At 36.9% G+C, this 21,458-nt stretch overlaps 1 protein-coding gene across 1 annotated transcript; it reads right to left on the reverse strand.

The window, feature by feature from the left end:
* Nucleotides 1–18,310: 18,310 nt before the first annotated feature.
* On the reverse strand, nucleotides 18,311–21,141 carry LOC132284533 (1-aminocyclopropane-1-carboxylate synthase-like). The gene is made up of 4 exons (XM_059786641.1): nucleotides 20,728–21,141; nucleotides 20,494–20,625; nucleotides 20,226–20,386; nucleotides 18,311–19,600 (listed from the first exon to the last, which is right to left on the reverse strand). The coding sequence occupies exons 1-4, from the start codon at nucleotides 20,896–20,898 to the stop codon at nucleotides 18,604–18,606; spliced, it is 1,461 nt and encodes a 486-aa protein (XP_059642624.1). The 5' UTR covers nucleotides 20,899–21,141; the 3' UTR covers nucleotides 18,311–18,603.
* Between the last annotated feature and the right edge of the window lie 317 nt (nucleotides 21,142–21,458).

A 21,458-nucleotide genomic window follows, 5' to 3' on the forward strand; every position in this document is an offset into this window, starting at 1 on the left:
TCCTGTAATATCCTGTCAGACCGAGAAAACTCCAAATCTCAGTAGGTGATGTAGGCTATCCCCACTCAACCACCGCTGAAACCTTGGCCGGATCCACTGCTATCCCCTTTTCTGACTCCACGTGACCCAGAAATTTCACCTCCCGCTGCCAAAATTCACACTTCTCGAACTTGGCATATAACTGGTGTTCACGAAGCGTCTGCAAGATTATGCGAAGATGTCTAGCATGATCGTCCTCCGACCGAGAATAGATCAAGATGTCATCAATAAAGACAATAACAAACTGATCCAAATAAGCCCAGAAGACTCTATTCATTAAGTCCATGAATACTGCAGGTGCATTAGTCGTCCCAAATGGCATAACTCGAAACTCATAAGAACCATATCGCGTGAGAAATGCTGTCTTAGGAACATCCTGCTCCCTGACCCTCAGCTGATGATACCCAGAACGCAGATCAATCTTGGAGAAATATGTGGCTCCCCTTAACTGATCAAACAAGTCATCAATCCTGGGCAAAGGATACTTGTTACGAATCGTAACCTTGTTCAACTCCCTGTAATCTATACACAGACGAAGCGAACCATCCTTCTTCTTTACAAACAGAACCAGTGCTCCCCAACGTGATGTACTCCTACGAATAAAACCCTGGCTGAGTAACTGCTGAATCTGATCCCCCAGCTCTCTCATCTCTACCGGTGCCATCCTATAGGGTGCCTTAGCAATAGGCGCAGTGCCTGGAGCTAAGTCTATCACAAAATCGATCTCACGACTAGGTGGCAACCCTGGAATCTCCTGAAATACATCCCAGAAATCCTGTACAATCGGTATGTTATCCAATGACACAGTAATCCCCTCCTCATTTTCCTCCTCCACATGGAACAAATAGGTGCTACCGCCCCCTTTAGAACGTGGCATAGCTACTACATACATATCTTGACCAGATATGGTAAAAATAATAGATCCATCAAAACAAACAACTTGGGCATGGTAGTGAGACAACCAACCCATCCCAAGTATCACATCATAAGTGTGCATGTCTAGGACCAATAGATTGGCTAGAAATCTGAGTCTGCCAATATCTAGTGTCACAGGCCCATCACTCTCATGTATAATAGCTGTATCACCCAATGGTGTAGAAAGACCCTGAGGTCTAGTGCATACCCTCGTCCTCATCCCAGACAAAGCAACAAAAGTCCTAACTATAAATGAGTGTGTAACACCCGTATCAAATAAAACACGTCTATGCAAACCATGAATAAGAAACTTACCCTCAATAGTCTGAGGTGCCTGAACATCCTGTGGCATGGGGTTATACACCCAGCCACAGTGCAACTGCTGTGGTGTCTGTCCCTGAGTCTGCGGCGGTGCCGGTAAAGCCAGATGTGTCTGTCCCTGAATCCGTGGAACCTGTGGAGCTGGTAGAGGCACTGGCACCCTCTGTCCCTGCTGCACATACTGTCTCTGTCCCTGTCCTTGTCCTGCTTTAGGACACTGCCTGGTGGTATGACCATACTCTCCACAAGTGTAACAACTGCCCTGGAAAGTACCAAATGGCCTCCTCTGTCGGTTAGCCTGTGGCTGACCCTGTCCTGCCTGTGGTCCCCCATTCTGTTGCCTCTGAATAGGTGCCCCATTCCGGTGAGCATCTGAACCACCTTTATGCTTCTTCCAAGGCTGTTGTCCTTGGAACTTGCCTTTGTCATTCTGCCGGTGACCATTGCCATTCCCCTTTTCAGCTGACTGATTAGTAGAGTCTTTATCTCCCCGCTTCTCACCACGAGCCTGTCTGATGTCCACAGTCAACTGATACTGTTGTAGAGCGGCGTCTACCACCTGAGCATAGGTAGTATAGGCTGGACTACCTGTAATAGCTCTCTTGATAGACCACATCAGTCCCTTGACAAAACTGTTGCGCTTCTTCTCCTCTGTATCCACCTCCTCCGGTGTAAAGAGAGACAAGCGTGTGAACTGCTGCTCATACTCCGCCACTGTCATGTTTTCCTGCTGCAGACTTAGAAACTCGGTCTTCATAGCTGCCCTGACTGCATAGGGAAAATATTTCTCATCAAAGCGAGCACTGAACTCATCATAAGATAATGTCATCCTCTCCTCTGAGGTGGTAACTGACTCCCACCACTGTAGTGCATCCCCAACTAGCTTGAAAGTAGCAAGCATCTGCTTCTGAACCTCCGTGTACTGAACCAAATGAAGATGACGCTCAATGTCCTGTTTCCACTAGTGAGCTGCTCTCGCATCGGTTGAGCCTAAGAACACAGGTGGACTCCCCTTTGTGAAAGAGCTCCTAACATTTCCCCAAGAATCCGTCTGAACCACTGGTGCTGGTACAGGTGCCGGCTGTACCTGAGGCTGATTCCGAAGTGCAGCTGTTACCCCAGCCTCTATAGCCTGAGCAACGAGGTCATTGAGGTGAGGAGGAATCTCTGGATCTCTGACCTGGTCCAGAGTCTGTTGAACATTCTCCTGTTCCTCCTGAAACTGATCCATGTCATCTTGAAACCCAAGTCTTTGCTGCTCTTCCTCCATTTGCTGACGCCGTAGGAGATATTGTTGCCTACGTGCCGTTCTCCTTTCCTTCCTAGTTCCTTGCATGTTCTGTCCATTTCTAGCGTTAACCATCTGTTAACACGAAAAGACAGACGTCAGTACCCTTTCTATACGAACCATAAAGAATACAATGAATCCTAACTTAAGCTCTATTCAAGAGAAAACGCTACACGGAAGACTTAATACGAAAACATCCTAGAGACACTTGAACCTGGAGTGCACTGATACCAACTGAGATACCCCTCGGATCCGAGACACGGGTTGATCAGGCCCAGGCCCAAACCCGAGGGAATATCAAACAATTAATATTTTATAATGAACACGGAATACAAAATAAATTAAGAAATGAAATTAAAGCTGGAAGGAACTAAAAATAGAATCCGTAAAATATTATAATTATTAAAATCTATCAAACCCAAACTCCAAAACTCCATCGGTTTACAACTTGGGAATCCATCTCTAGTGGACCCCTATTAAACATCCAAACGGAAGATAGAACAACTGTAATAAACGTCCAGAAATAAAACTATAAAGAGAGCCCTACATCGTCGGAAGAGTGAATAGAGACCTCCGCTCAGCACGAACACGTCTAAGCCTGGAACTGTCGTGTATCAGAAAAATAGAAGTGGGTCAGGCCCACGCGCAAGTTCTATACTACTACAATCCAAACAGAGGCCCGATACACATGTACATCCTAAACAATTCAACAATAACTAATAGTCCGTAAATATATATATATAGTCATACTAAAGGATTCTCACTGGACTACAGGCCGGTCTTAACCTGAATAGAGGTAACATGCTAAAACGCACACGAAGTGGGCATATGTACCTATACCTAAACAGGGTACACCTCCAACCATCGTAGCCAGCTACACATCCCGATGCATATACGCTCCCTAGCCATCGGTCCTGAGGCTCAAGCTCATACCGAGGCACCATAACAGTACATATATAAAATCCATCCAAAATCCCTAGTATTGCCGCTCAACAAGTAGTTGCCATGACAATACAAATCCACGGGACTTAACTTTTAGTTAATCCCATCCTTATTCCAAGTAGGTGGGTAATGGTATTGTTTTAAAAACCAAACCCATCATTAGTATGCCACCGTCCCATACCGGTGCCTACTTTCCAATCCTCCAATAGTCAATAATACAAATAAATCAAGTATATATCAACTAAATTCTAACATCCAACATTCAATGTTAGCAGTGATAAAATAAGCATTGATAAACAGGGTCACAACAACAACATATACATGCCCAATTTAAGTTGTTCCCTTTAGTCTGATATAAAGACAGAATTAATTAAAACTTCCATTTAACACCTTACAAATGACATACAGATATGTAGGGTGTGTATCAAAAAATCCTAACCTCCACAGTTGATACTAACTGTGATAATGTAAGCATCAAAACAATATTCACAGTATGTATGTAGACATGCTCAAATTATAGTGTTCCACAAAACCGATCTAGTGTTAAACTCAAATCCTCCTAGTATTTAAGTTCCAACAGTTGCTATTACAGAAGTTACGATAGCTATCATCTAGACCCATCCTTCCAATAATTTATACTAGCAGTGGTAAGGAAAAACGTAAACCACAGAACCACAATACATCCACAAACATGCTTAGTCTAGTTTGAACAAGCATACAACACTACTGTAACTACCAGTTTCATAGCAAAACAGATATTATTTTAGTTTGGTTTAAACTTCATTAATCCTGAAATTATTTAAGAGTGCAAAGAGTATGAAGCCTAAGGGAAAGAGTAAGGATAGAATCTTACCTCAGAAACTTTTGTTCAAAGTTTCAACGTCGTCTTCTTAAAAAATCCCGGCGAGTTCCAAAACCCGGTTAGTGTTCATGGGTACGAAACACTATTCCCAAACTCAAAATCTGATCTCCACCGTTCAGATTGTGCAATACTGAGTCATGAACCTATCCTCCAAATTTCAGCTCGATCGGACCACTGACGAAGCGGGATCGGATGTTTGATGAAATATGGGCAGAATGGAAAAAAACCTATGCGACCCAGTTACTGTTCATGAGTACGAATCACTATTCCCGAGGTCAAACTCTGATCTCCACCGTTCAGATTACGCGTCACTGAGTCATGAACCTCTCCTCCAAAATTCAGCTCGATCGGACCACGGACAAAGCGGGATCGGATGTTTGATGAAATCTGGGCAGAATGAAAAAAAACCTGTGCGACCCAGTTACTGTTTACGAGTACGAATCACTGTTCCAGAGGTTAAATTCAAATTGTGCATCACTGAGTCGTGAACCTCTCCTCCAAAATTCAGCTCAATCGGACCACGGATGAAGCGGGATCGGAGCTTTGATCAAACCTTGGCAGAATGTGAAAAACTGCGTTTTTCCTTCTCTATTTCTACAAAACGTGTGTTTTGTTTAAAAAAAACTCTACACAGACGTCTACCTTATACTTATAGAGTTTTCCTAAACCCCAGGTTCATTTAAGTCCAACTCATAATCCTAACCGGCCCATCCAATTAACGTAGAAACCTACGACGGCTATAATATAAAACCCTAATTTATACTGTAATTAAAACTCTAGTTAGATGTATTTACCTAATTACCCTATTCACCATTAAATACTTAACAAATAATCTAATTGAACAAAATAATAATTAGTAAACCTAATTAATCAAATAAAACACACATAAAATAAGACACACATAGAATAATTAAACAATTACACTTAAACCATTAATGCCAATTAAATAATTAAAACACTAACAAGTAATTCCAATCAAATAACTAAACCAATTACACTTAAACCATTAATGCCACTTAAATAATTAAAACACTAACAAGTAATTCCAATCAAATAACTAAAAATAAATATCATTTAAATAAATTAAATCACCACAAAAGAAATAAATTAAATCACCACAAAAGAAAACAATTAAGCACCTAATAAAAAAAATAATGACACATAATCAAATAAAATGCACTTAAATAATAAATTAAATACCAGGAATATCCTTTTTAAAATTAGGAGTATTACACCAGGCCTGATGATGTTTCCTTGGTTGTTCTACTCGAGTTGAGATGGATTATGTGGGCTGGTGAACGTCCTATAGTGTGTACTTATATCTATATGGACTATCTTAGCTATTGTTGAGCTATCTAGGATGTATCTGCGTATCGGGTTTATGTATGGATTGTAGTGGCATGGAACTTGCATGTGGGCCTGACCCACCCTTATTTTTCAGGTGATCGTCTATAACAGGTTTAGAGCTTGTTCGTGGTGATGCAGATATAGTCATTCACTCTTCCGACTAAATAGGATTTTTCTTTCTGGTTTTAGTTTTGGATTTTATTCTGTAAAGTTTTATCAGTTGAGATTATTAGGGGTCCACTAGTCGGATTCCCGAGTTGTACGGATTGGAAAGTTAATTTATATTAAAACTTTTATTTTTTGGAGGTTTTACAATTAGAATTCTTTTCAGCATATCATTATTTTATTCTTAATTCAGTTTTATTCCTGCTTGTTTTTATATTGATTGTCTGGTATCCTTCGGATCTGTGCCCGGACTTGATCACCCGTGGTTCTAGAATCGTGGGGTATCACAGTTGGTATCAGAACACTCCAGGTTCTAGTGTCCTTAGGAGTGTCTTTCGTTAAAAGTCTTCCGCGTTGCGTCTCTTAAAACTTAGAGCTATGTTAGGATTCATTGTACTCTTTTACGGTTCGTTAGGAGGAGCAGCTGATGTCAATTATATTCTATAAGTATAGAATGGTTGACACTAGAAAGAGGATGGGGTCCGCAGCAACAGCGATTCAGACCCAAAGGAGTAAAAGAGTATGTTATCAAGTTCTTTATCAAAAGCAGAACTCGGGATCAAAGGTTTAGTTCCGGTTGGCATTACTTTTAGAGGTATAGGCCAAAGAAGAATTTAAGAGTGTGTTTGAGGTCACCGCATGAAGGGACCAACACGATTGCAGTTGTTCTCATAAAGGAGACAAATGGGGAATAGGAGTCCCAAGAGGATTTTAGTGGAGAAAAATTGTAGCATACCCCAGAAAGAGGGTATTGAATCTTGTCAATAAAGGATCGCGCGAGGGTGATGTTGTTCGCTAATAAAATAGTGAATGATACTTATAGGGTTGGTGTGGATAGTTAACCTTTTGGGTTACCTTTAAAGGAGGTAGATAAAGGAACTCTTCAGGGGTTCAGGAATCGGATGGAGTTCTTCTTAGATCGAGGCAATGATTCTATATCACGTTCCGGGAAGTGTGAGAATTAGGTTGTGACAGTCTAAGTTGTTTCTTAAAGCTACATTAGATGGTTTGCATTTCGTATATAAGGAAGATGAAAGTTAAGCCTTTGGAATTTGCTGAAGCAAATGGATATGTTATGAGCTACGATTGGAGCTTATGTGTCGAGGTTGGATGATTACCTCTGAAATTGCAAAAGAGATTATGAACAAATCAAGTAAAGTTAATTTCTAAAGGAGATTTCTTTGCTAGGAGGAACGGTGCTTTATGTAAGATTCTATTGCTTTTTATTGTGTTTTAGCGTGTGTGCTGTATGTGTTTCATTTTGGTTAATTTAGTCAGGATCGGGATTACGATTTAGTTGGGGATACAAGCATGTGACCAACCAACTACTGTTTTGGCGAAATAACGTTAATTATGCTAGGATTTTGGGTATGTGGTCGTAGGATTTGGTAGGTATACATAACTTTAGCCAATCTAAGGAACCTAAACATGAGTGGTTATCTACGAAATGGTTGACTATTTGGGGAATGGGAAGATTCCATATAAAAGGCTGTGCCACACGAAAACGGAAATAAATTTTGCAAAGTTATTAATTCAGAGTTTCGTGAATTCTGAGGACGGAATTCCTTTTGTTAGGGGGGGAGAATGTAATACCCCTAGTTTTCAAAAGGATAAAATGGGGATTTAATTTTGATTTTTATTGCATTTTTTTTTATTTTAATTATGTGACTTATGTGTTTTGTTTTCTTAATTGTTATATAGTGAATTGGTTTGTTTAATTGATTAAGTGTGAATTATTTGTTTTAGATTAATTGATTTATTTTAATTGTTTATTGATTTTAAATTAATTGTTTAATTGAATTGGTGTTTTAAATTAATTATTTATTTATTTTAATTTAATTGGTTTTAACTGACGTGTCTTGTTTATGGCTTATATGGTTTATATTTTAGGGTTATTTTAATTTAAGTTAGGTTTCATTTATTCATGGTGTAACCGGCTTGTAAATTTAATTGAATTAAACATAGGTTATATAATAGCCTATATATATAAAACTGTATGGTCTGCTAGGGTTGGAGAAACAAAAACAAAACCCTATTCACGGAATAGTATTTTGAGAGGAAAACAGAGAGGGTTCTTAAGAGAATCTGTGAGGCTAATGGAGGAAGGATAGAGGACGAGCAGAGAAGTTGCTCGTGGGTAAGTCAAGAAGCAACAGAGGAATAGAAGGTTTATCAAAGGAGAAAAACAATCTGGGGAATTCTGAAACGTAGAGACGGCGTAGAGGTTTTAATTCAAAATCTCATAGGCAAGTTTCATTCTATCTCCTTCCTGTAAACTTGTGTTCTGTGCATTCTAAATAGTCTCCAGGGGATTAAGTAAAGTTTTAAAACTAATAATTGATGCATATTTGCCGGACTGTAATTGAGGAACCTTTGAAATAACTTAAACTTGTTTCTTTGTATAAACGGTGAGGATTATGTGTTAAACTCTTGTAAATTAATTCATAATGGAATGTAAAGAGTTTCTAGGATGGTTAGGAAGTTAATTAAACTTTTAAAATGGATTGTATGCAGATTAGAGTATTTCTGTAATTAGTTCTGCGTTTTTGAAATTGGAACGGTGGGTGTTTCTGCATAAACTGCCCTGTAATTGTTTCGATTTTTATAGAACAATTGGCAATAGAATCAAGGGAGTTTATAGGAGTATTAGGGCTTAAATTGAACCTTTAAAAATCCTTGAGAAACTTAGGACAGACAGTTGGAACTTCTGCCGGAAGCAAAGACGAAGCAGTGAAATAGAGAGGGGCTCTCAGGGGTGAGAGCCGGCTCCTAAATGGTGGGAGCAGGCTCCCATGAAGAGAGAGCCGGCTCCTAAATGGTGGGAGCAGGCTCCCATGAAGAGAGAGCCGGCTCTCCATGAGGGAGAGCCAGCTCTAGAAGCCTAGGAGCTGGCTCCAATAAAGGGGAGCTGGCTCCCATGGAAAAAAAAACCCCTACGGATGTTTTCTGCAATTTTTCTGAAGTGCAGGGGCTTAAAGGTAATTACTGGAAAGTGATGGGGGGTTTTAAATGATTAAAATTAACTTGTTAAAGCCTTCAAATAGTTGGTTTATGCTAAGGTGCTAAACCTAAATGCATGTCATAAAACATAAGCTTATAATAAGCCTACTGTCAAGGAAGGAGGAATACTTGTTTTGCTAAGTTGTTTTGACAACTTAATTTGGACTGACATTGTAATTATTGTTAGAATTTATATCAATGATATATTTAGCATAGTGCAGTTCCAGGAATGTTGGTTATGACGTCATGTACTCGTATCTAATAAGTTGTATATTGTCGGGAGTAGAGGAAGGTTAGTTACTAGTTTCGTGTTAGCAAATTAAATGAAACTGGTATAAAATACTTTTGAAGTTTCATATGATGTACTTAAACTTTGGAGTGTCATTATATCCGACACAGAATTTATAGTGGGGAATTATATAGATACCATGAGATTTAATTATAGATTTGCATGCCGTAAAGGATTTGGGAGGATGTAAATGCTAGTCATCATTTTAACATTTAAAACGAACTAGTATGGATGTGTTGATTTGGAATTCTAGTATAATGTGCAATTTAAAATTTTGATATTCATTATATTATGTTATGGAGGATAATTGCTGAACTGTCTTAATTTTGGTTCTGTCAATTACATGGAAATGGATGGTTTAAATTGTTTATTCTTATTTTAACAATTTAAAAGGAGGATCTATGATTATAAACATATACTGGATGCATGATAGGATCTTATCAATATCTGATTTCTATTGTGTTGGGTTCCGGATGGATTTGATGTTCAAACATGTGTGCATCATTGATGGATCATTTGCATTATATGTACCGGTATGGGACGGTGACATATTAGGGATGGATTAGATAAAAAAAAAAGCTAAGTCCTACCCCTTTCATACATATGGAATGGATTAACTCAAACAGTTAACTCCTACATGGATGCATGTCCTATCAACTAAAACAGTTGAACGACATAATGGATGGTTGCTTTACTTTTCTGTATTAGGAAGAGATTTAAATATATATTTCAGTACCGTGATACGAACTTGAGTCTCCTGATCATGGTTAGGGTGCGTATATCGCCTAGGATTGATAACCAGGCCTGATGATGTTTCCTTAGTTGTTCTACTCGAGTTGAGACGGATTATGTGGGCTGGTGAACATCCTATAGTGTGTACTTATATCTATATGGACTATCTTAGCTATTGTTGAGCTATCTAGGATGTATCTGCGTATCGGGTTTATGTATGGATTGTAGTGGCATGGAACTTGCATGTGGGCCTGACCCACCCTTATTTTTCAGGTGATCGTCTATAACAGGTTTAGAGCTTGTTCGTGGTGATGCAGATACAGTCATTCACTCTTCCGACTAAATAGGATTTTTCTTTCTGGTTTTAGTTTTGGATTTTATTCTGTAAAGTTTTATCAGTTGAGATTATTAGGGGTCCACTAGTTGGATTCCCGAGTTGTACGGATTGGAAAGTTAATTTATATTAAAACTTTTATTTTTTTGGAGGTTTTACAATTAGAAATCTTTTCAGCATATCATTATTTTATTCTTAATTCAGTTTTATTCCTGCTTGTTTATATATTGATTGTCTGATATCCTTCGGATCTGTGCCCGGACTTGATCACCCGTGGTTCTAGAATTGAGGGGTATCACAGCTTTCTACTCATAATGTTGCATTTGCTAGACTACTTGCTCAATCATCAAATTACAGGCATATTTTCTTGATTCCCCAATTAAGATAATCCATCTTGATAATGCCACTGAATTTTTTTCTCAAGCTTTTGATCATTTTTGCATGTCTGTTGGAATTAATGTTGAACATCATGTTGCACACATTCATACTCAACACGGTATGGCTGAATCTTTATTAAAAGACTTCAGTTAATTGGTCGTCATTTGCTTATGCGAACAAAATTACATGTTTCTGTTTGGAGACATGCCATATTACATGCTGCATCATTAGTTCGTATACGACCAACTGCTTATCATAAGTACTCACCATTGCAACTTATTTTTGGTCAACAACAAAATATTTCTCACATATGAGTTTTTGGTTGTGTTGTATATGTTCTAATTGCACCACTACAACGCACTAAAATGGGTCATCAACGTAGACTTGAAATTTATGTTGGTTTTGATTCTCTATCTATTATTAGATATCTTGAACCCCTGACAGGTGATGTCTTTAAAGCACGATTTGCTGACTGTCATTTTGATGAGACTGTTTTCTCACCATTAGGGGGAGAAAAGGCACAACAGCAACGTGATCTTACTTGGAATGCCCTGGAATTGTCTCATTTTGATCCTCGTACAAATCAATGTGAACGAGAATTTCAGAGGATCATTCACTTGCAAAATGTTACAAATCAATTACCTGATGCATTTACTGATACAAAGAAAGTAATAAAATCTCATATACTAGCTGCAAATGTACCAGCACGAATTGCTGTCCCTGAGGGACCTTCTGTCAGTAATGCAGCAAATGCATCTAAAACACGCCTGAAGCGTGGTAGACCAGTTAGTGCAAAAGATACTATTCCTTGTAAGAGGAAATCACAAAGAAAAGCTGGCACTCCCGAAGAAGCTACAAAAAGAGCAACAGATATTATTGATCAATCTGAGATAATAGCCATTAATAAAGCAAATGCTCTTGATGAGTCTCAGGTACCTAAAAATGATAAAATAATAAATATTGATGAGGCAAAGGGAACAGATGATGATATGGCCCTTGATGAGGCACAGGTACCTGAAAATGATGAGATCTCACTAAATTATGAAATGAGATGGAATAGAAATGAAATTTTTTTCGACAACTTATTCTCATACTCTTGATATTGATAATGAGGATCCAGAACCTCAAAATGTCGAAGAATGTCGACGAAGAAATAATTGGCCAAAATGGAAAAAAGTAATACAAACAGAGCTAAATTCATTAGCTAAACGTGAAGTATTTGGACCAGTAATCTAGACACATGAGGGTGTTAATCCTGTTGGTTACAAATGGGTATTTGTACGAAAGTGTAAAGAAAAAAATGAAATCGTGAGATATAAAGCCTGACTGGTAACTCAAGGTTTCTCATAGAGACCTAGTATTGATTATGAAGAAATATACTCCCCTGTGATAGATGCACCCATATTTAGATTCATAATACATTTGGCAATCACAGAAATATTGCATATGCATTTAATGGACGTGGTTACAGCATATTTATATGGATCACTAGATAGTGATATTTATATGAAAATCCCAGAAGGATTTAAAATGCTTGAAACAAAACCACGTAATATGTACTCGATAAAATTACAACGATCCTTATATGGATTGAAGCAATCTGGACGAATGTGGTACAATCGCTTTAGTGATTACTTACTCAAAGAAGGGTATGCGAACAATCATATTTGTCCATGTATTTTTATTAATAAATCAGAATCTGGTTTTGTTATTGTTGCAGTATATGTTGATAATCTGAATCTTGTGGGAACATTGGACGAGATCGAAAAGACAGCCACTTAATTAAAGAAAAAATTCGAAATAAAGGATCTCGGAAAGACAAAATTCTGTCTTGGGCTGCAGGTTGAACATTTTTTGAGCGGTATTCTCATCCATCAATTAACATATATAGAAAAAATTCTGAAACGTTTTCATATGAATAAAGCATATCCATTGGGCTCTCCAATGGTTGTCCGATCACTTGACATCAAGAAAGATCATTTTCGTCCTCGAGAGAATGATGAAGAACTCCTTGATCATGAAGTGCCCTATCTCAGTGCGATTGGTGCTCTTTTATATCTTGCAAATTGCACAAGACCTGATATAATTTTTCCAGTCAATTTATTAGCACGGTACAGTTCTGCACCAACTCGCAAACATTGGAATGGAATCAAACACATATTGCGATATCTTCGTGGCACAACGAATATGGGATTATTTATTCAAAAAAATCAAGTTCTCAATTAGTTGGATATGCAGATGGCGGCTATCTCTCTGACCCACATAAAGCCCATTCACAAACTGGATATGTGTTTACCTGTGGCGGCACAGCTATATCATAGCGATCTATGAAACAGACAATGATTGTCAATTCTTCAAATCATTTGAGATACTCGCAATTCATGAGGCAAGCAGGGAATGCTTTTGGTTGAGATCAATGATCCAACATATTCGAACAACTTGTGGCCTCTCATCAATAAAAGATAGCCCAACAGTATTATATGAAGATAATGCGGCATGCATTGCACAAATGAAAGAAGGGTATATTAAAAGTGACAGGACCAAGCATATCTCACCAAAATTCTTTTATGCACATGAACTCCAAAAAAAAGGGTGATATTGATATTCAGAAGATACGTTTATGTGAAAATTTAGCAGATCTATTCACTAAAACGCTTCCAACTACAACATTCAAGAAGCTGGTGTACAACATTGGAATGCGTCAACTAAAGCATCTTCAGGGTTAAACTAATGAGAGGGAGCAATTGATCAAAGAGGTATTGGCGTGCTGTACTCTTTTTCCTCCGTCCAAGTTTTGTCCCAATAGGTTTTCCTGGCAAGGTTTTAATGAGGCAGTTTTTAATCTATACAATACCATTTTCAGATACACAAGAATACTGCACTCTTTTCCCTTCGCTAGGGTTTTATCCCACTGAGTTTTCCTTAGCACGGTTTTAACGAGGCATATTCTTAGTGTTGTTTTGTGGACCCCAAGGGGGAGCGTTATGTATATCTAAATGTGTGGGATCCTCAAATATGATCACATCATGAAGCTTACCCGGGAAGACACCCTTGGTGGCTTACAGAGGAAGCTAAAATTTGAGCCTATAAAAGGCTATGCTTATGTACTAGGGCTGCAACTCGGGCTAGGCCAGCCCGAATTTACCCAAGCCCAGCCCAAAATTTTGAGGGCTTGGGCAGTGTTTTTCGGTTCTAGGTCTGGGCTTGGGCAGTGGAATGCAAGACTTACTCGAGCGTTAGGTTACTTAAACGCCTGCCTAAGGCCACAGCCAATAAAAAAGCTCCAAAATTTTAAATTTTTTTATATTAAGTTATATTATAATTATTTCCTAATATTATTAAACTTTAATAAATACAAAATTTCTATATTAGGCCCCAGAGATTTATATCTTAACATAACTTATTTTTTTTTCTTTTCTTTCTCCTCCCTCATTTCGATTTTATATTAGTTCTCAAATATCAAATCCTAAAATAATTTTTTTTTTTTTTTTTTTTTTTTCTCTTTTCTCCTTTCTCCCTCATTGGGATTTTATATTAGGCTTCAAATATTTATATCTTAAAATAACTTCTTCTTTTTTTTGTTTTCTCTCTCCTCCCTTGTTGAACTCTAAGTTGATATATAAATTTAATATTGGGCCCAAAGATTTACATCTTATATGACTTTTTTTCTTCTTCTTTTTTTTCTACTCCTTATTCAGGTTTTTCAATACCTCCTAAAAATTTGTATCATTAAATATAAAAAAAATTCCCTCTTTCTTTCTCTCTCATTCACATGTTTTTTTCGGGCGACACTAAAAAAATATAAAAAAAATTCTGGTTAGTTAAAATATTAAATATGTATTTAATGTTGTTGTTTGGGGATCAAGTGGCGAAAATTTTCCATAATTTTCCACAAGTTTTCTCCTCCTCCTCTCATTACAAGTTTACAGTTGTCTTTCTTCTTCACTCCATACTCATTATATACTCTCAATATGAATGCACTTTTAGTGATTTATTGAAAATTCTGTAGGAGTATTGAATTTGGATTTTATAAACCTGGTTCTATGATTTTTTTTCTTTAATTATTTTTTAGTTTTATTAACTTTTGTTACTATAAATTTGTGTGTGCGTGTGTGTGTATTTGTATATTTTGTTTGTGAGTTGTGACTATTAATGCCACTTTTTTATTTTTATTTTTTTTTTTATTTTTTTTTTGCCTAAGGCTCCAAATTAGATCGAGCCGCCCTTAAGGCTACTCATATTTAAACCACTATGTACTCTTATATTAAACACATCATCACAATACAATACAATATACAGTTTCTCTCTTATTTCTAAAATTTGAGTATGCAATAGGATATTACAAGTTTCGGTCTCCAAATCTTATACATCCTTATGTATTATAAGAGAGTCTACAACTCAAATCACAACTCGCAAGAGAAAAAGGATCAAAATTCATAACAGGTCTCATTGCGACCCTAATTGAAACAAAATTCGGAGCACAAGTTCACAATTGTATTTATTTAATTATATATATATATATATATATATATATATATATATTTGAATAGTTACATTTGTAACTTTAGTATAATATTAATTGAAGATTTATACCCATATTAATAGTCCATTTTTTTTATTTAGAGTTATCCCAAATTAGTTATCTCATTTTCCTTTCAAAACAAACTAAAAACTATATTTTCATAATTATCCTTTTAACTTTTTTAAAAATTTCTCAAACTAAATAATACATATATTAAAGTTAAATGACAACTTAGTAGTTTTAAAATGGGATAATGCAATAATCCAATGTTAGGAGCACATGGGACCGAAGGAGTAATTATAAACATATAAAAATGTAATACGTGGAGTCCTTTTATTAGACATATGGACTACATGGTCATTGTCTATGTCATGATTCCATCATTACATGCGTACTGGTTGAGTGGTTGGCGAGTTGGTGTGGTTTCTTAATCACTTTCCGAAAAAAATAAAAAATAAAAAGGCTTGGTCTGGTTTCTTGCTCATGGGGCCACAACATATTTATTACGAAGACATGCACTCTGAGGTCATCCCTGACGGCGACGGCCTTTGTCCACCAGTATCCAACTGATATTTCTTGGTTAATTGTTTAACCTAATACTACTTATATTCTTAGGCTGCCATGCATATTAAACGCATTGCTGCATAATTCTTAGGCTGCCATGCATATTAAACACATTGCTGCAGCATCATTCTTAGGCTGCCATGCATATAAAACACATTCCTGATCGACTACAAAATATATAAGGCCAAGCAAAACGGAAAAGAATACTATTTACAACCTACCAAATCGGGTACTTAATTACACTTGATGTTTCAGGACGACTCAATATAATTTGTAATATATTAATAATTAGTAAAAATAGTCACAAACAAAATATATAATTTTATAATAACGAAAATTAATAAGATTATAAAATAATTTAAGATAGAAAAAAGGGAAAATTACATATAAATGGAGTCAAAGTTTCATATTTACTTAGAGGCTGGGTCAAAGTTCCATATTTCTCTAAAATGGATTGCTGAGGTGGCACATGGTTTTTTACTGTTTAAAAAATTGTGATGCCTAAAATGCCCTTCCCTAACAAAAAAGTAGTACCTTCAGTGCAAAAAAGTAGTACATTCAGTTCAAAAAAGTAGTACCTTCGGAGAAAAAGTAGTACCTTCGTGGGTGTTTAAAAAATATGGTACCTGGACGCCAAAAAGTAGTACCTTCAGTTCAAAAAAGTAGTACCTTCGAAGAAAAAGTAGTACCTTTGCGGAAGGGTATTTTAGGCACCACAATTTCTAAACAGTAAAAAACCATGTGACACATCAGCAATCCATTTTAGAGAAATATGGAACTTTGACTCAGCCTCTAAGTAAATATGGAACTTTGACTCCATTTATATGTAATTTTCCCTAGAAAAAATCTATCACTCCAACAAATTATTCAATCTTTTTATTTCATTTTTTGTGTGATGAGTGGGTGAAAGAATAAAAGTTAATAGGTATGAAAATTTTAATCAATTCCCACAATTATGGGCTTGGTGGGGTGACAAGGAAGAAGAAAAAGATGGAATGAGGAGAATAAAAAAATAATAAAGGTGAAATAAAAATGAAATTAGGAGTTTTAATAGAAAGTGGAATGAAGTAAATTTATTGGACTCAATATTTAACCTCCTGTTAATTGGAGTCTAATAATATAAGAAAATGAAAAAAACAAAATAAAATTGAATTATTATATGATCCCAGGCAAGCAAAAAATTAAATTTGTGATTGGCCGGGACTTTGACACACATTTACAATTTAACCAAGTAGATTGCAGACATATTTTGAGCAATTCTATACTTGATCTTTGAAAAGATAGTGTGCAAATTGAACAATAGCGCAGATGGTGAATATCTCTTTCACTATCTGTAATATTTCTATCTAATAATTAATGAAACAATAAAATGACAGAGGTTGAGTCGCCTGCAAGATTGAAGTTCCATGGGGATTCCCAATACCCTCTAGAGGGTACAACATTTACTAAGGAGTTCTCTTTACAGATAAAACTCTATGGAGCTCCTCTTCACAAATAAATTTCGATGATTTCGATAAGTTTACCCTCAATTTTGACTTAAATGTGCCGTGATAGATTTCGATAAATTTCGATGATCTCATTCAGAACCTTCACACAACCCTTTGCACCTGCAATGATCTAAGTATAAATAGGCAAGTTAAATTCTTCATTAGCACAACACAACAAAATTGTATTTTTGTATGAATAATTCTTTAAAATTTCAAATTTGCTCCATAATTTCTAGCTCCGTCCTGACTATTCTCATTCTATCAAAGATAATGAATTAATGACTCGCATATCCATAATCAAGACATGGTTCAAATCTCTGGGACTTAGTGCCTCATGAAGCATTAAGTCTTAGGTTCGAATTATCTCGAGTGCGATCAGATCAAATTTTTAGAGATCACAACAGCGGACATAGTTTGAACCTTATCCGATTTGTGTGGAGGGATTATTTTGCACAAGTTTCGTAAATTAGTCGAGGCAAAGCTCCGAACAATCCACTTATCGGAAGGAAAAAAAAAGACATGGCTCAAATTGTCCAACTGTGATGTGGTTGTCAAATATTTGCTAATTAAATCCGAAGGCAAGTATTCCATGGTTTTCTTTTAGTTGTATTGTGTGTGTGTGAATGTGGCTGTGCTTGCTAGAAGAAAAAGTATAAGCTTACTTGTAGTTGCTCTCATTTTAAAGTGGCAGGACCTTCCTAGTATGCCTTTACAATGAATGGCCCACAATTAGCAGAGTGATAAAAGGATCCTTGTTGGCTAGTTTGCCTCTTCATCTAGAGTTTATCACTACTCATTGCACCATTTTTGTTGCTTTTACAAGCATGTGGCTCCATTTTTGCACGTTGCAGTCTTCCAACAGAAGAATAATCTCAAGTACTCCCACTATGAAGCACCAACAGACAATTACAATTGATTAATTCTAAGCAAAATACATTGCTCCAAATATAAAATATAAACTTTGCAGGCTGTTTAGGATAGAATTTGTCTGAATATAGAAATTCAAAACACTCTTACATAGAATTCCTCATGGTCATAAGTATATGGATTTATTAGTTCCTAGCTTCCAAAATTTTGAGTAAATTAATAACAATAACCCTCCACGAGTTCAAGCCATTGATTCAGTTTTTATTAATTGAAGTGTGTAAACAATCTTTCCGCCGGGTAACATTAGAGTTTATCAATTCTGTGAATAGGAATGAGAATACACGATGAATTCAAATACAATTTTAAAAAAAAAAAAAAATTGGAACTTTATTGCCAACAACCGATTACCATTTAACAAATGGGACATGATGTTGGTTATTCATATAGAAACAATGTATTGATGCCATTTCCTCTTAATGGCATATTTACAAAAAAATCATCAATCTTTTCCTGTACGAGTTTCGAATGATGTAAACTTCGAATTGCACTATCTAATTCATAGCGCGAACAAGGGGTGAAGACATAGGGGAGTGAGGGGACATCATATGAGGTGACATGAAGATATCATCCGACCTTCGGAATGATAATTTGACTTGAAGATTTCTTTGCAAACATTGCCTCTTAGGAGCTGTCTCCACTTGCTTGCTTTTAAGCACAAAGTTCCTTATCCTTCTTAGTGAAACTTTCATGGTTTCATCATCCATGTTCGCGAAGCAAACTCTGAACCAACCGGGCTCTGAGCAATGGAAAGAAGACCCCGGCGATACATTGAGCTTAACTTCATTGATTATCACCCGCCAAAGTTTCATCTCAGCTTCAACAGTTGGCTCTTGGAGGAGTCTTCGCAGGTCCATCCAAAAAAAGAGCCCAGCATTGCTATTCAAACTACCAATGCCTACTTGAGCTAACCCCTTTGTGAAGGTCTCATGCCTTTTACTTAGCCTCTCTGCGCTCTCAACGATGAACGTCTCAACAAAATGGTCATCCAGGAGCATTGATGCAATCAGGCGTTGGGTTTGTGTGGAAACAAGTCCAAAACTTGACATCTTCCGAGCACAATTCACTACTGCATCGTTGTAAGAGTACACAACACCGACCCTGAAGCCAGGGAAGCCCAAGTCTTTTGAGAGACTATAAACAATGTGAATAAGATCGCGATTGCATTCCAAGTCTTCCTCTATTATCTCAGCAATGCTAATGAAGCCGGGCTGGTTGAAGACTGTGGCAGCATATATCTCGTCAGAGACTAGGTGGATGCTTTTCTCATTGATGAAGCTCACTATATCTCTCAATGTCTCTCTGTCCAAGACAGTCCCCAATGGGTTTGAAGGGTTGGTTATAAGCAAGCCCTTGACTCTGATGTTGTCCTCTTGAGCTTTCTGATATGCCACTTCCAATGCTGTTTTGGTGACCTTGAAGTTGTCAGAGCTCTTGCATTCAACCGGAACAAGTTGCAGCCCTGTTCGCCATCTCAAATCTCGATCAAATCTGCAATGGAACCCCAAATCTGTGAGTATATTTTGAATAAAATAAAAAATTGAGAACTACAAATGAAAATCACTTGAAATTAGTGCATCTGCACTGTGAGCTCAATAAATTATTGTCAGACGCCTAATTCTGTACACTGGCTCAGCAACTATTATATGGTTTCGGGACCATTGGTCTAAACCAATTGATCACTGGTTGACACAAAGCTAACACATTTGTTTTTGAAGAGATGCCAGTTGGCCTAGTCCAAGGAAGAATTGGGTACCAAGTTGAAGGTGGTCCTTATTTAAGTCAAGTAGCTAGCTTTCAGCTGCCACTATTACATATTGTACCAAGTGGTTATGAAAGGTTCCTATAAGAGGACCTACTTACTTTATTATAGGGAAAAGTTTTTCTTCTCAATGGTTTTACTTTCTTATAGGAGAGTTTGTTTATTCATCTAAGTTCTGCTAACTTTCTCTCTAAGGAGGAGCATACATTAATTAACATGTAGTGAAGAAAAAAGATCAAACTTTAAAGAACAGAACCACCTAATCTACATTATTGTATCTGCTTCTAAATCACCAAAACACCCACACACACACTGACACACACACAAAGTAGAAGAAGAAGAATGATGTATTACCCTGGATAATATGGTGTGGGTACCAAAAATGCATCACCAGGATCAGCCAAGCAGAAGGCCATGGTTTCATGAGCTCCAGTTGCTCCACCACTCATAACAATACGGTCAGGGTCGAATGTCACTCTGTCTCCTCTCACTTTTCCCATAAAATTGGCGACTGCCTGTAGATTTACATCCAAAAATTCTCAAATTAATATCAATATCAATCATAATACTATATGGTAGATCATATATAAATATATATATATATAGTTCTATATATACTTACATTTCTGAACTCTGGCAAGCCATGATAATCCTGATATAGAGCAATGTCCTTGAAGTCATTCGCTCCTTCAACCGTACAGATTGAGGCTTTTGGATTGTTCACAATCCAGCTTTGAATCAAATCAAAACAAAGCTGCAAAAGACCAAAAATCAGATAAGTTTGAGCAATTATAAGATGGGATGTGACTTTTAAGAATAGAAATACTTCATGTTAATAAATATGTTAAATTGTTACCTGGTTTTCTGCAAGACCCATCTGAATAACACCATTAGGATTGCTAGTAGGATGATAGGGATCAGTGTCATACGCCTTCCAACCATCGAAGTAAGGCGAGTCTTCGCCATGTCCACCGTTGGTTGCTATTTTGGACAACAGGTTCTGTTGCTTGCTCATAATTGAAACCATCTTTTTTTGCCGAAAAAGTCGTGTAATTAAGGCTGTGCGAGTTGAGGTTGAGGGGAAAGAACTTATAGAGACTATAGAAGGGGGAAGGAGTACTCTAAATTGTAAGAGCTTTTGTTATGCTCAAGTTCAGAAGATGAAATTTTGGTAGATTTTATTGTGTGGGTTGTGTAGCTTATATAGTGTTGTTCTTCAGAGAAAAGCTGGTGCTGGGGTAATGAAGTTCTGAGAAGGAACCATCCACGGCCTTTCTTTTGAAAATGTTGTCTCTGTCTGCCACCTGCTGGACAGCTTTGAATTTAATCATATACATTAATTACATAACCTAATTCCCAAATTTGGGAATTATACACGAAATATACACGTTGACTCGTTTCTTTTAAAAAAACATTTTAGTTTGCAACTCAGTTATACGGTAAAATACATTAAAAAATGTAGCTTCGTAATATCTCATTTACCATTCTAAGAAAGTGGTGAGAATCCGAATCACTGTGGGGATAAATGAATGCCTAAATTTCTTATCCGTAAATATATATATATATATACATGATAAAATACGTCCT

Source organism: Cornus florida, unplaced genomic scaffold (assembly GCF_030987335.1).
Source record: "Cornus florida cultivar Cherokee Brave unplaced genomic scaffold, ASM3098733v1 CherokeeBrave_3.0.0_Hap2_Chr11, whole genome shotgun sequence".
Taxonomy (NCBI): domain Eukaryota; kingdom Viridiplantae; phylum Streptophyta; class Magnoliopsida; order Cornales; family Cornaceae; genus Cornus; species Cornus florida.

Coding starts and splice junctions, on each gene's coding strand:
- LOC132284533 (XM_059786641.1), bottom strand. CDS start 20,898: ATGGTTTCAATTATGAGCAAGCAACAGAACCTGTTGTCCAAAATAGCA. Junction 20,626..20,727: donor TGGGTCTTGCAGAAAACCAG/GTAACAATTTAA, acceptor GGTCTTTTGCAG/CTTTGTTTTGATTTGATTCA. Junction 20,387..20,493: donor GCTTGCCAGAGTTCAGAAAT/GTAAGTATATAT, acceptor GTAAATCTACAG/GCAGTCGCCAATTTTATGGG.